This window comes from Gopherus evgoodei, chromosome 8, assembly GCF_007399415.2.
Source record: "Gopherus evgoodei ecotype Sinaloan lineage chromosome 8, rGopEvg1_v1.p, whole genome shotgun sequence".
NCBI classification, from domain to species: Eukaryota; Metazoa; Chordata; order Testudines; family Testudinidae; genus Gopherus; species Gopherus evgoodei.
In genome coordinates this window covers 19138085-19154061 of record NC_044329.1, presented here as the reverse complement: position 1 = coordinate 19154061, position 15977 = coordinate 19138085, and the positions used below count along the sequence as shown (strand labels likewise).

At 39.7% G+C, this 15977-nt stretch overlaps 1 protein-coding gene across 1 annotated transcript in view; it reads left to right on the top strand.

Annotated features, from left to right (window-relative positions):
* The window catches only part of JAKMIP2 (janus kinase and microtubule interacting protein 2), a 108086-nt gene that overhangs the window by 68875 nt on the left and 23234 nt on the right, over positions 1-15977 (top strand). Inside the window, exons 4-8 of the mRNA XM_030573443.1 lie at positions 3911-4120; positions 5256-5354; positions 10026-10172; positions 13022-13162; positions 14428-14484. Of these exons, the coding sequence (XP_030429303.1) occupies positions 3911-4120; positions 5256-5354; positions 10026-10172; positions 13022-13162; positions 14428-14484 (654 nt within the window). The remainder of the gene's footprint in view (positions 1-3910; positions 4121-5255; positions 5355-10025; positions 10173-13021; positions 13163-14427; positions 14485-15977) is intronic.

Here is a 15977-nt window from a genome sequence, read left to right as displayed (position 1 = left end):
GCCCCAAGGGACAGCTCTGGGATAGACGATGCCTCAGAAGGCACAATTCCTAGAAGAGTGCCAGGAAGTGCAAAGGGAGTGTGTGGGGATCCCTCTCCATACTCCTGGTCCTGCCCCCCTCTACAAACCTCTTAGCCTCTTTTGGGCAAATTACACAGAGTTCGGTGACTGACTGTTCCTGGTTCTTGCCCAGTGTGTTGACAGAGCGAAAAGGCTTCATGTGCTTTCCTTCTTCTACCAGCATTGTCCCAGTCACCAGTGCTAAGGCCAGGCACAGTCTGGCACCTAAGAGTGGGCTGAACAGAACCACTGGATCCAAACACCCCAGAACTTGGCGGGGGGGTGGAAATCTAAATCCAGATTTGGCTGCTGGGGCCCATCCATAATTGTTAATTATATGCAACATAAAATCAAATTAATCTTCAGAAACCAGCAGCATGCAATGTGAAGGTCTCCAGCAAAGAGGAAATACTGGTTTTTGCCACATTGCGGTTTCCTCCAGATATTCCAAGAGGTTTCCTACATGTTACTAAATCTCAGGTTTGTATTTTCAACAATCAGAAGATTTATCGTGCTGGCTCAGAATACTGGACCATCAATTCCCTCTATCAGTGTCCAAACCTTGTGCTGCAGAAGAAGATGGGAACAGAAAGCCATGCACCCAGTCAAATGCACAACACTAAGCAGCACTTAGATATGCCGGCACTAGGTACTTCATTATTTCAGATTAGATAGATAGATAGATAGATAGATAGATAGATAGATAGATAGATAGATAGATAGATAGATAGATAGATAGATAGATAGATAGATAGATCCCATCATCAGCATGGACACATGTCCATTGGAATGGTGGTTGAAGCATGAAGGGACATATGAATCCTTAACGCATCTAGCACATAAATATTTTTCGATGCCAGCTAAACTGTGCCATGCGAACACTTGTTCTCACTTTCAGGTGACGTTGTAAACAAGAAGCTGGCAGCATTATCTCCGGCAAATATAAACAAATTTGTTTGTCTTAGTGATTGGCTGAATAAGAAGTGGGAAAGAGTGGACTTGCAGGCTCTAAAATTGTACATTGTTTTATCTTTGAATGCAGATATTTTTTGTACATAAGTCAACATTTGTAAGTTCAACTTTCATGGTAAAGAGATTGCACTGCAGTACATATATTAGGTGAACTGAAAAAATATTATTTCTTTTGTTTTTTTTACAGTGCAAATACTTGTAATAAAAAATAAATATAAAGTGAGCACTGTATACTTTTTATTCTGTGTTGTAATTGAAATCAATATATTTGAAAATGTAGAAAACATTCAAAAATATTTAAGTAAATGATATTCTATTATTGTTTACCACTGTGATTAATCGCATAATTAATCATGATTAATTTTTTTAATCGTGCGATTAATCACAATTAATTTTAATCACTTGACAGCCCTTATTATTATTATACATTAAATTTAATCTAAAAGGAAATTGGAATTCTAGTTGAACTAATAATATACTTGCAATGCCCCAAACATGTGTTTGATCCATTAGTGTCAAGAGAAGAGTTGTATTAGATATTACATGATTTCTTACTGCACGTTGTGGTTATGTCTCTGTCTGCAGTTGCTACCTACCAACTTTTTTAATACAAATGATAGTATGGAAAGATTTTAAACAGTGGAGGGGAGCAATGTTCTCTGCTTTAGTCTTCATGGTGTCATCAACAGTTATAAAAACAACACAGAAGGTCAAATTCAGTGCTGGGGCAAGTGGCTACAACTCCACTGGCTTCAAAGAGTTATGCCCACTTGCAACAGCAACAAATTTGGTCTGGAAAGTTGAATTCACAATTTGGCAGGTAAGCACAAAAGAATAGTGATTTGAACATTCAAATTAATTCTTTTTTCATTTTTAAATTGGTGGGCTAGACCCTAATCTGGGGTAGATCACAATATTGCCATTACCCAGTGTTCAGAAAAAATGAGAAATCAGACCCCCGAAATCAGGAGACTGGTTTAGTAATCATGAGAGTTTCAAAATAATGAATGTTGGGTTCTTTCTGGTTGGCCTTTTGCTTTTTTTGAGCCTTATGGTTCTCTTGTGTCATATTTTCAAGCTTTTCTCTTAATCCTGAGGACTAAGATCTTCCTTTTTTTCTTAACTGGAAGCTCAAACTCTCACACAATGCCATGCCTCCAGGATGTGAGTTTTAAGATAAACAGTAAATAGCATGAGACTCACAACAAAATTGTGAGAGCTGGCAACACTGATCAACTCAGCCCAGACCTGGATGAATATTCTGTGAGTGATTTGGTATTTTAAGCAGAAAAATAATCCCTTTTTAAAGCTTTTGTTTGTATAAGTATCATGCACTAGGTCAGACTTCGATCTCATTTACGCCAGTGTAAATCCACTGTAACTCCATCGGAATCAATGTGTTGCATCAGATTGACATGTGTGTAACAGAGAGTAGAATCTGGCCTAAGGTTAACGCCAGTGTAAATCCACTGTAACTCCATCGGAATCAATGTGTTGCATCAGACTGACATGTGTGTAACAGAGAGTAGAATCTGGCCTAGGGTTACCACCTGTCTGGATTTTACCTGGACAGTCAAGGTTTTGGCTTCTGTGTCTGAGTGCCATCTGGCCCATTAATTTGAAAATATACTTTTGGGAGGATTTCAGTATGCATGAAAGGTGACAGGATCGGTAAATATCTTTGAGGCTCTGGGCAAAATTCAGCACAGTCAGCATTCTGGTTTTGGGGAAATGACTCGTGTAACTTTCACAGGTTAACATGCATTTTTTCCCCCTGAGTGTTTTACAAATTCTGAGTCACTGAATTTCCTTAGGCTCAATGGCATTTAGCTGGCTCATACCTATCTTTAAAGTTTTCAGGGCTTATGTGCAGTGATCTTATTCTAAACGTTAGTTACCCCTTTCTTTTCTAGTCTTCCAGTGTAGCTGCCTGGATAGCAACAGTCATCCAGATTCTAGTGAAAGGAATGAGACACTTCAATATGTGCCAGATCTGCCTGGAACATTAGGCAGGAGTGACACAGCTAATGAAACTTATGGACCTTGATTCTCCGTTCATTAGAATGACACTGCCAGTAGGGAGCAGAGAACGAGGCCCCTAGACTGCAAGCCTACTAATAGAGGGGACAGATCCTCAGCTGATGTAAATCAATGAAGCTGTGTCAATTTACACCAGCTGAGGATGTTACATCTGTGCAAAATGAGTTTGCAGACCATATCCTCAGCTGGTGTGAACAATATAGCTCTATAGCTAGAGATCTAGCCTAATCATCTTAATTTTGGTTGTTTTACACTTACTTTGAACTGGTCCTGGTGCAACACCATCAACTCTGGTCACTCTAGCTGGAACTTTGGTCTTCCAGAGACTGTGCATGTTAGATGATGATGAAGGTGATAGACTAAACTCTTGGTCTGATTTTCAGAGAAGGTGAGCGCCCACATCTCTCATGTACATCAGCAGGGGGTGAAGGACCTGCGCACCTTTGAAAATCAGTCCATATTTTGTGCATAGATGTACTTCTATATCATTCAATGTATGGCCTTTGCTCATCATAGACTGACTAATCCAATGTGGTAACTATTTGTTTTTTATGATGTTGAGGAAGTGTGTAATCCATGAGTTTGGTGAACTATCTAACAGCAAATACAACAGTGAACATAAGGTGACCAGACAGCAAGTGTGAAAAATTGAGATGGGGGTGGGAGGTAATAGGAGCCTATATAAGAAAAAGATGCAAAAATCAGGACTGTCCCTATAAAATCGGGACATCTGGTCACCCTAGGTGAACAACAACGGTAAAGTGATCTCTTCTTATTCCTGCAATGCTGACATTCTGTTAGGCTTGTGCAGTAACACTGCTTTTATTTCTTAATTCAGATGGATGAAATCAAGGCTAAAGACAGAATTATCTTTTCCTTGGAGAAAGAACTGGAGACCCAGACGGGCTATGTTCAGAAGCTCCAGCTGCAGAAGGAGGCTCTGGATGAACAGCTCTTCTTAGTGAAAGAGGCGGAGTGTAACATGAGCAGTCCCAAACGAGAGATCCCAGGAAGAGCAGGAGACGGGTCAGAGCACTGTAGCAGTCCTGTAAGCAGGTTTAAATGTAATCCAAAATACAGACAAGGACTTTATTTGGGTTGCAAAATATTTTGCCTAATTCCTGCATCATTTTCATGTTGCTATAGTAGTTAAGCCTCACCCTGTGAAGTGTCTTCTAGTGGTAATTCTAATTACAGGAAATAGTTCTTGGCATAGGAAATGTCTGCTGGACTAAACTATTCAGGGCCTATTTCTTTACTTACACTTTTGTGCAAAGCAGATTTAAGAAGATAAAGGCAGTTGAGAATAACAGTGTTTTCCTTGTTTTCCAACCTGAGGTTCTTTCTGAAATAACCCTCCTAAGTAGAGTTGTTCAGAAAATAAGGGGGAGAAGGGTGTTTCTGAGGAAAATTTCTACAAAAATAAAACATTTTTAGTTTTTGTCAAAATGTTCATCAGAAATTTTTAATTTTTAATCAAAAACAAAACCGGAATTTTTATTCCAACAGCTGAAAAATGAAAATTTTCATCTGAAAATTGTCAGAAACCGAAAAATATTCCCATGGAAAAAATGTTCAAGGAAAGCAGGCACTTTCTGAGAAAATTTTAAATCAACAATCTAATTTTCTATCAAAAAAGTTCCAATGGAAAATTTTTGACCAGTTCTGTTCCAGTCTAGTAACCCCTTCTATGAATTTTCCTCCTCAGATATATCTGCCAAAGTCCAAAGGAAGCTGTCCTCAAGGCTCAGTGTTAGACCTATCCAAGTTTCTTCCTTACAAATGTTTGTTTCCCTTTGCTTTGAGTAGTTAATGCTTCCTGAGCCAATGAGTTCAAACCAATGACCTGATCTTGCACCTTATTACACCAGTGCACACTGAATGTAAACTGTTGCCAACAGAATGGCATGCCATTTGCACCCATGTTGCACATGAGTCAATGACACACAAGCTGCATTGGATAGGACAGAATGAGGTCCATGCTTTTTTAACTTTTGCCCAGTATCTCAGTACTTGTGACAGACATTGTAAATGATGTCAACCTTACAAATGGGTTTAATTGAATTAGAAAATGATGGTGTGTTAGTCTTCTTTGTGAACATTCCAATCCATTTGTTTCTTGTCCAGTGGACAGTTTCAGAGGAGCTAGAAACTAATTGTTCGTTCTTTCTTTCAATTTACAGGATTTACGCAGAAATCAGAAGAGAATGGCAGAGCTGAATGCCACTATCCGCAAGTTGGAGGACAGGAACACACTGCTTGTAGATGAACGAAATGAACTGGTGTGTGCTATTGTCTGTGTCATATTAGGGATGCGAGGAGCTATAAGGAAAGGAAAGAAGAGGAGCCTCCAAGGGTGTTAGAGGCAGAGAAAGTTCATGCTGTGACCACCCACTACCTCTAGGGCCCAAGGGCATGAGGGGGTTGGAAATAGCATTGTGATACTCAGGTAGGCTCAGCTGCCTCAAGGTCTAAGCCAAAGACCACTGAAGGCAATGGCAAGTGGCTTGGGATGAAGCCCTCGGACATTAGTCCACCACATTCACTGCCCTCCTGGTATTTGCTGTCTTTTGTGTTTCAATTTAACACGCTACCATTCTGTGTATCATGGAATGCCTGAGAAAACACCTCAGAAAGCACAACATGGTAGCTCATTACATTTAAACCCATGAGGCAACCGTGAGCTGCCAAATGAATCTAGCTCCTGCATCTCCTGGCCCCACTCATCCCAGCCAAGGGGCCTCCTCAGAGGGCTCTGTGGATGATGGTTACATTAGAATTTCTGTTGGGCTCTACGTCTCCTGCCAGTCTACGGCTCAGATCCACAGTTCATAGGGGTCTAAGCTTAATCTGCCACAGATCAGACGATTCTTGAGGAACCTACCAGGAAATTTCACAGTAACCCTGTCAGCCAATCTGAGATGGATTTCCTGTTTCATGGTGACATGTTTTTTCTAGTTCTGCTACAGACGAACAGCCCATAATCCCTGAACTCCAGCAAGGACACTGTGTCACAATAAATAAATTGGACTCATAGGGCCATGATTCAGATCTCACTAATTAACCATTGACTTCAATGGAGTTACACCAACATGAGATCACAGTCAAAATTGGTGAGCCTTTCTTTATTCGCTGCCTTGACCTTTTCATATCAGGGGCTCCTGAGCAAACAGCAGCATCTGGTTAGTATACTGTAAATCAAAGACTGACTGTTTTTCAACATTTTTTGGCATATAAGAATAGCCAGCTTGAGGACAGTATACATAGCAGATCTATACAGAATGGTTTACAGTTTTGCCTGATTTAGGAGGTTAATATTATTAATTTGGATAGTAGGGGCTATAGACTCATCAATTGATCTGATCAAAAGATAATAAGGTTTCTGTCCCAGAATCAGGCTACACAGAGTATGCAAAGGACCCTTGGGGGTATGACAGGACGCTCACACTGAGGCAAATATAGTCTTAAAGACTTTTATTGAGATAAATGGAATTATAATTAAATAGTAATTAAATGGTATTATATAGTATAAAGCTTTTGATTAATACACTCACACCCTTTCTTGATGACCTGGTGATAAGAGACAAAGGACCAGCCTCGCCTCAGGTTCCTTAATTCTTGAGTGGGAGGTGCACAGTTTAAAAGAAGCTAGAGCTAAGAACTATTGCAGCTTAGGGCTTGTCTACACTACCGGCCAGATCAATGGACAGCGATTGATCCAGCAGGGGTCAATTTATCGTGTCTAGTATAGATGCGATAAATCAACCATCGATCGCTCTAGCATCGACTCCCGTAATCAACGAGAAGCACAAGGGGAATCGATGGGACAGTGTCTCCCACTCACACACTACAGTGAAGACACCGCAGTTATTCACATAGCTGAAGTTGCGTAACTTAGATCGATTCCCGCCCCATGTGTAGACCAGCCCTTAGAGTTTTACTTAACAAACTGATTTAAAACTTAAAATTAAACTAACAGACTAATAAACAAAGAACAAAGAAGCTTGGAGTTTAGAAACGTAGAAAACAAGCTCCAAAGCACAAAACTTAGAAAAACCCTTAGAAGCTTAGAAGTTTAAATACTTTTTTGGCAAGGTGAGTCACCCTCTTTTATAGGGCTTGAGCACTCAGGTCCTCCTTCCATGTCCAAACTTAGTGTTCTCACCCACAGAAATGCTGGGGTACACTTACTCCATAGGCTGATATGTTTGTGTGTATTGATGACATATACATACATATTAATGACATTAGATCATTCTTATATTTGTTATTTTTGTCCTTCCGATTATTTCAGTTCTTTCCTTGTGGTGTACTTGTTTACAGAGGGTATGAGCTTCGGAAAGTCCCCTATGCCAACTAGCTTCAACACATCCTTTATCTATCTATGTTAAAGGCGACAGCCATATATGGACCTTATGCCTTAACTCGTCACTTTTTATCTAGGTGAATGGGCATAGACATATGTATACTAACTTTGCTATCTGGGTGAAAGGTCCCAGACGTATGTAGGCTAACTTTGCTATTTGGGTGAAAGGTCCCAGACATATGTAGGCTAACTTTGCTATTTGGGTGAAAGGTCCCAGATATACGTGTGCTAACTTTGCCTTAATTCAACATACAGAATGTGGCCTGTGGATCCCTTGTGTTATAGCCAAACTACTTTAATATAAACCTATAAACCTATTATAATAAAACAAACAATCAAAACCATAAGAAAATAAGAAACCTATAAGAAAAGTTATATAGGCAAGCAAGCAGGCTAGCCCTAGAGACTACAGCAGTAAATTCATTCCTTTATCAGATTGACTCTTAGAATGGGATAGGTATGCCTTTAAGGCCTTGTCTATACTTTCAAATTGGAGCTCATTAAATCAGCCCTGGGCGCCCTAACTCCTGACATGTCCACACTGGCAAGTCACTTAGAGCACTCGGACCCTGCGGCTGGAGCGCTCCTGGTAATCTACCTCCACAAGAAGCATAAAGCTTTCTATGCCTGCGCCGGGGTGTCAGTGTGGATGACGTGTTGCATTGCTGCGCTGTGACTGGCCTCTGGAAACATCCCATAATCCCCTGAAGTCAAGTGGCCACTCTGGTCATTGTTTTGAATTTGGATGCAGGTGTGCGGATATCCCCTTTTAAAGCTCTGTTTCTGACAGCACGCATGCTCATCTGCTCTGAGAAACAAAGCAAACCATTACTGTGGAATGCTCCTGCTGAAGAGGCAGGTAGGGGTGTGTGTGTGTGTGTGTGTGTGTGTGTGTGTGTGTGTGTGTGTGTGTGTGTGTGTGTGTGAGAGAGAGAGAGAGAGAGAGAGAGAGAGAGGCACAAGGGGTGAGGGGTGGTGTCAGGTTTCCCCCTTCCCCCCTGCCACTGTCTGAACTTACAAGACAGCATGCTGACACACTCTGCCCCCAAAACACACTATCTTCCCCCCCACATACACACAACACACTCCCTGTCACACTCCTCCCCACTCATTTGAAAAGCAGCTGAGCAATCTAGTAGGATGCCCATGGAACAATGGGATTGGGAAACCTGCATCATGTGATGCTGTGCCTGCCCCATTAGGCGTTGCAAAATCCTTTCCAAACCATGCTGCAGCCACTTGCACACTGGGATAGCTACCACAATGCACTGCTCTCTGTGGCGTTGCAAGAGCTGCTAATGTGGACATGCTCCACAATCACAAGGAGCACAGCGTGAACACACAGCAGCGCTTTCCCTGCTGCTGTCCCGGAGGGCTGGTTTAACTCCCGGAGCTCTACATCTGCAAGTGTAGACATAGCCTAAATGTACATCAGTGCTTTTTGACCTTCAGCATTTCTGCAGTTGTGGTAAGAGATTAAGGTTTTGAAAAGCAGAGCTGTTTCCATTACGTTCATCATGGAAGCAGTAACCATAATTAACTCAGTATGTGTTAATATAGATATCTTGGGTGCCTCTATGGTATTAGTTAATTAATACTTGTAAATGATGTCTTACCAACATTTTGTCTTAACAACATTTCAGTAATACAGCAAAATGCATTACTTGTATTGATTTGATTATGTCTCTCTCTCAAAAACTCGGCTTCTAAAAGATTATACCATTAACATTCACTCTACTTTGCTCTTATGCATATAAACTTTTAAATTACTGAAGTCTTTTTTAATGAGAAAATGCCACTTCTTTGAAAATGACTCTAAACAGACCTTAGATAATGGGCGTATTTATTAAATAATACAGTATGACTAAGTACTGTGCCATGGAAGGAAAACACCCAAAGGACAATGGAAAAGGGACAAAGGACTTGATGTCTAAAATGTGGCAACTTGAAATTCCTCCTTCCCAGCCAGAAAGGATTGTTTTGTTTTGTCTTTTTAAACAGGAACCCAGTGTTATTCAGTGGAACTATCCTGTAAGGAAGGAGGACATTTAAGTGGATAGGAATATAGACATGGGAATATTAGAACATGCTGCTATCTACAAAAATGCCCTATTGCTGTTAAGCAATGGTTTGACTAAAATAAACTTACTGTTTTATACAAATATATATGGTCTGTTGTATATCAAGGGCCCAAGCTATGGATGTGATATTTACTATCGGCATGACTTGGGCCTTCAAGGACCAATCCAATTCTTTCTTTTGGTAAGGAAGTCAGTATGATACAGTCAACAGGTTCTATTCCCAGCTCTGCTTCTGGCCTGTGGGTGACTTTGGACAAGTCATGTTGTCTCTCTGTGCCTCCATTTCCGCATCTGTAAAAGGGGGATAAAGATATTGACCTCCTTTGTACAGTGCTTTGAGAGTGCTATATAAGAGTTAGATGATATTATTCTGTCAGTTCCATTTCATACTTTTGTTCAGGGCTTTGTTGGGACAATAGTCACCTGGGAAGGAGAGAGAAGGCAGGAGCCCATAGCGAAGGAAAGAAAATCCATTTTTAACCTGTCATTATTATTCATTATTACAGTTGAAACGTGTTCGAGAAGCTGAAAAACAATGCAAACCTCTCCTTGAAAGGAACAAGTGCCTCACCAAGAGAAACGATGAACTGACGCAGTCTTTGCAGCGCATGGAGGAGAAACTCAAAGCAATCACAAAAGAAAATGTAGAAATGGTTGGTATTGAACACCAAGCAAAGATCTGTGTATATATGTGCACTTCCACAGGCTTTGAAGTGGTCTTTCATAAATTAGATTTACAGGCCTTCACCATGAAAAACAGCTGTCCCCTCAGTTCATGTCTTACTGTGAAATTTTCCTTCCACCCAAGCCTGGCTGTAATTACTTTATGGAAGGGAAAATATTAAAAGCTACATTTTCAGCCATTTTTATGTGCACATCTGTGGCAGATAAAGAGCATCATCTGCCTCACAGAACCCCCACACATCAGGCATTTGGACAGCCTGGTGCATGCATCATTTGTGGGCATAACTAGATGCATATGGAAAAGTGGGCATACAAATGTGAGGTCTGGAGCTGTAAACTGCACCACAAATGGAAGGCCTGGAGCTGTAAATTTCACCCCAAATATTTGTTCTATTGTGTTTGGTTGCTGTACTTTTTCACATGTGGGAAAAGCTCTCTTCTTTACAAGTCCATTAACATGGAACTGCTGCAATTTTCAGAGGGGGTATAACACTTCCTCACACTCATTTTGGTGTTGCTTTGGCATTAATGAAATCCACAAATAACATCTATGGCTACAGCCAGAAATAGTGCAGCCAGGTGCTGAGCAGCCTTGCCTCACGTAGCATTTGCTAATGTATCTCATCCCTGATTTGTGATTTCCACTGCAGATCGCTTGAGCAGGCTGGTTGCTTTTTCATGTGGGTGCTGCTCCACTGGTGATTAGGATGAGACTATCAGATTCATTTTACTTTCTTCTGCAAGCAGGGATTTGACATCCAGCTTAACAGAGGTTAAAGTTACAGGGTTAATCTACCCTAAGACTGTGTAACCAATCCATGTCCTGCAAACAGACAAAATTAGTGTTGACACTACAGACATTACAACACTTGTTCTACAGCTCTACAGACTTCTACCCTTTCCACTCAAAGAATTCTCCCTCGTGCTTTCTGTGTGCCAGTCACTAGAGGGCAACATCACATATATTTAGATAGTAGGGCTGTCTATTAATTATAGTTAACTCATGGGATTAACTCAAAAAAATAATCACAATAAAAAAATTAATGGCAATAGAATACCAATTTTTCTACATTTTCAAATATGTTGATTTCTATTACATCACAGAATACAAAGTGTACAGGGCTCGCTTTATATTATTATTTTTATTAGAAATATTTGCACTGTAAAATGATAAAACAAAAATTGTATTTTTCAATTCATCTCTTACAAGTACTGCAATGCAATCTCTTTATCTTGAAAGTGTAACTTACAAATGTAATTTTTTTTGTTACATAACTGCACTCAAAAGCAAAACAATGTAAAACTTTAGAGTCTACAAGTCCACTCAGTCCTACTTCTTGGTCAGCTAATCGCTAAGACAAATAAGTTTGTTTACATTTATGGGAGATACTGCTGGGTGCTTCTTATTTACAATGTCACCTGAATGCGAGAACAGGCTTTCACATGGTTGCAAGGTATTTACATGCCAGATATGCTAAACATTCATATGCCCCTTCATGCTTCAGCCACCATTCCAGAGGACATGCTTCCATGATTATGTTAATTAAAAAAATAGTGCATTAATTAGATTTGTGACTGAACTCCTTGGGGAAGAATTATATGTCCTCTGCTCTGTTTTATCCGCATTCTGCCATATATTTCATATTATAGCAGTCTCGGATGATGACCCAGCACATGTTTGATTTACAAACACTGTCACTGCAGATTTGACAAAATGCAAAGAAGGTACCAATGTGAGATTTCTAAAAATAGCTACAACACTCCCCGACCCAAGGTTTAAGAATCTGACGTGCCTTCCAAAATCTGAAAGGAACGAGGTGTGGAACATCCTTGCAGAAGTCTTAAAAGATTAACACTCAAGTGCGGAAACTACAGAACCCGAACCACCAAGAAAGAAAATCAACCTTCTTCTGGTGGCATCTGACTCAGATGATGAAAATGAACATGCGTCAGTCTGCTCAGCTTTGGATCGTTATCAAATAGAACCCGTCATCGGCATGGACACATGTCTTCTGAAATGGTGGTTGAACCATGAAGGGACATACGAATCTTTAGCGCATCTGGCACATAAATATTTGTGACACTGGCTACAACAGTGCAATGCAAATGCCTGTTCTCACTTTCAGGACATTGTAAACAAGACATGGGCAGCATTATCTCCTGCAAATTGTAACTGAACTTGTTTGTTTGAGTGATTGGCTGAAGTAGGACTGAGTGGACTTGTAGGCTCTAAGTTTTATATTGTTTTATTTTTGAATGCAGTTATTTTTGTACATAATTCTACATTTGTAAGTTCAACTTTCATGATAACGAGATTGCACTACAGTACTTGTATTAGGTGAATTGAAAAATACTATTTCTTTTGTTTTTTACTGTGCAAATATTTGTAATAAAAAATAAATAAAAAGTATACTTTGTATTCTGTGTTGTAATTGAAATCAATATATTTGAAAATTAGAAAACATCCAAAAATATTTAAATAAACGGTATTCTATTATTGTTTAACAGTGCGATTAATCACAATTAATTTTTTTTAATTGCATGATTAATTGCTACTAATTTTTTTAATTGCTTGACAGCCTGACTAGATATTCTCATGCAGAATAAATTACAATTTAACTCCCTGACATTCTCTCTTTTTTATAATTAAGGGATGGTAAAGAGTAGTAATATCATGACAATTTTGTAGCTGCTCCAGATTTAAAAGAACATGAAAACATTGCCTGATTTTTTTATTCCAAAAGGGGGGATTGTAAAATACTGACTTTCACTTTATCTTCCTTTCTTTCTATATATATATATTTCGTCTTCTACACAGAGAGAAAAAATGACATCACACCCTCCATTGAAGAAATTAAAATCTCTCAATGACTTAGATCAAGCTAACGAAGAGCAAGAAACAGAGTTTTTAAAGCTTCAAGTTATAGAACAACAGAACATAATTGATGAGTTAACAAGGGTATGTCTAGCCCATCAGGAATTAAAAGCAATCATATCTAACTGACATCTTCATCTCATAACAGACAGGATTTGAGTGGTAACATTTTAATAGGAAGAATGCTTTATTATATCTAGGATCTGAATTTTAAAATCCAGTCTCAGAGTACAGTTTTGTGGGTGCAATTATGTGTGGGCCCAGTTTGTGTCATTTTGTAGATATGTGTAATCCAGTCATCAGATGTCTAAATGACAATTAGCTGTAAGAAAAAATTAGTTGAAGAAAGAAGAATGATGTCTTATTCAAAATCAGGTCCCCAGTGAGTTTCACAAAATGATATCCTAAAAATTTACATGTTCAGTAATATAGTTCCAGGATTCAATAAAATAGAAAACAGCAATCCTAAAATAGATACACTAGTTGCAGAATGTCTTTTACAATTAGATATATGCAATGCAGTGCAGAATATAGATGCAGAGTTCTGTATAGGGAAGAGAAAAAAAATAAGTTTGCAGATGAGAAATAAAGTGACTCAGAAAGAGAGAGGATTGTTCCAGATTTTGGAAACTGAAGAGGGAGAAGGCTTTGTACCCAGAGCGGGAAGACTGGTTTTAACTAAGAAAACAGGGGCCTCTCCCCAGTTTTAGCCTTGCCAAAAGGATACATTCTTCATTGCACTGTTCACTCCATCAGTAATACTGTAGATCTGAATCTCGGGTACATCAATGAGGTTAAGAAGTGCTGATGTTAGAATCCCCTTAACAAGCCTCTGATGTGACATAGAAGCAGATGTTGTTAGACAGTCATTCATTAGTCATTTGGATATAGCTCTTAATGTTCAATGCCCCTTTCCAGGACATTTGCAAGATGATATGAACACAATCAGATTCCAAAGAAAAATCTGTTGCATCTTCTAAAACACCCTGCTCGGGACACCAACATGAAGTCAACTGTAACACAGCCCAATGACTTTGTGATAGACAGAGATCAACGATGCATCTGCAGACAAGGCAAATAGTATACTTCAAGTCTCATGGCCCCGTCCCACTCCCCCTGATGACCAGGCCCTGTACAAATTGTTTAACAGAAATGACAGCTACACTACATAAGTAAATAGCTGGAGCTTCTTTTCAGATGTCATTATTCCTGGTCACCCTTTTGACCTTAAATAGCAATGCTCTGCACAAAGAACTAGGTCCTCAGCTTGTGTAAATAACACTAACTCAGTTGAAGTCTATGGAACTATGAAATATTGGATCATGTAATTTCTTAACTGTATTTTCCAGGATAGGGAAAAGCTGATTCGTCGCAGGAAGCATAAAAGAAGTTCAAAGCCAATTAAGGTGAGGGGAAAACTAGACTGTCTTACTGTAATAATGCCAGTGGGGTTTTCAGGAAAACAATCAGTGAAAACCTCAGGAAACAGATGATGTTGGGTTCCAATAAGCTCCCTTAGCAATGGAGTTCAAAGGAATCTGAATTTCTTTGGAAAAGCTTTTAAATCCTATTTTTCCTTTAAAATAATATAATTATTTGCCACCTGTTTTTCTGTCAATACCAATTTCAGGTCCTGTTGGGATCAGAATTTTGTCCTGAGAGACTCTTCAATCTGTCTGCTGTTAATACTTATACTGCAGGGCCAATCCTGAAATCCTTATTCACGCAAAACTCCCATTGACTTTAATATTCTTGTGAACTGAAATCCCTGGCTCCGATCCTAAGCAGCACTCAGCTCAGAAGAGAAGAAGGGTGCAGAGGCCTTAAGTCATTTGTGGTGCTCTGATCCTCAATCTAGTCCAGTCCAGTCCAGTCCAATTCCTGGAATAATTTAGAGCAATCCGAGGGATGAGCTAATTTACACCAGCTGCCAGTGCTTCCATCCACTGGATTTAGGGAACCCCCAGCCATGTCTCCTGTGCCTTAGAAACTGCTAGGTTAGCTCTGTGCCACCAGAGGACTCTCAAATGGCCAGATTCACCAGGTTAGGGCAACTTTTTTCCACCAGAAAAATGCAAGCCTGTCCTGTCATTCAGCAGAGTCAGGCCCAATAAGTCCTATGGTAAATTGAGGTACTGTCACATAACTTCATTAAGGATTTTAACGTTGCACACAACAGGCAGATCTGAGGCTAAGGAATGAACCCAATGTGTCCATTCTTAACTTTATTTCTAAACAAGCAACCAGAAATTGTACTGCTCAGCAGGGTATGGCAGTGCTCTTCATTCCAAAAAAAATACACATACACAAGGATTTCTCAGTATCTTTAAAAGCAGCAAAGAATCCTGTGGCACCTTATAGACTAACAGAGGTTTTGGAGCATGAGCTTTCGTAGGTGAATACCTACTTCGTCAGATGCATGTAGTGGAAATTTCCAGGGGCAGCTTGCTTGCATATATATACCTGCCCCTGGAAATTTCCACTACATGCATCTGACGAAGTAGGTATTCACCTACGAAAGCTCATGCTCCAAAACCTCTGTTAGTCTATAAGGTGCCACAGGATTCTTTGCTGCTTTTACAGATCCAGACTAACACGGCTACCCCTCTGATATCAGTATCTTTAGTTCATCCCTTCTGCATGATTCAAACAGTGGGGATTTATTAGAGGACTGTAATCTGACAGCATTAGAAGAGAAAAGTGCTGTAGTGCAAGAGTGCATCTTAAATTCTTACTGAGCCATCTGTCTGCATAACTATTCTACTGTGTGTGCCAAGCATCAAATGCTGAAATCAATTCCCTGAAATCCAAACCTGCTGGTTAAGCAGCTCTACCATCATAGGATGTGACTCATATTTTTTCTGTGATGTGTTTGATTCAGTCTAGATGGCAGGATATT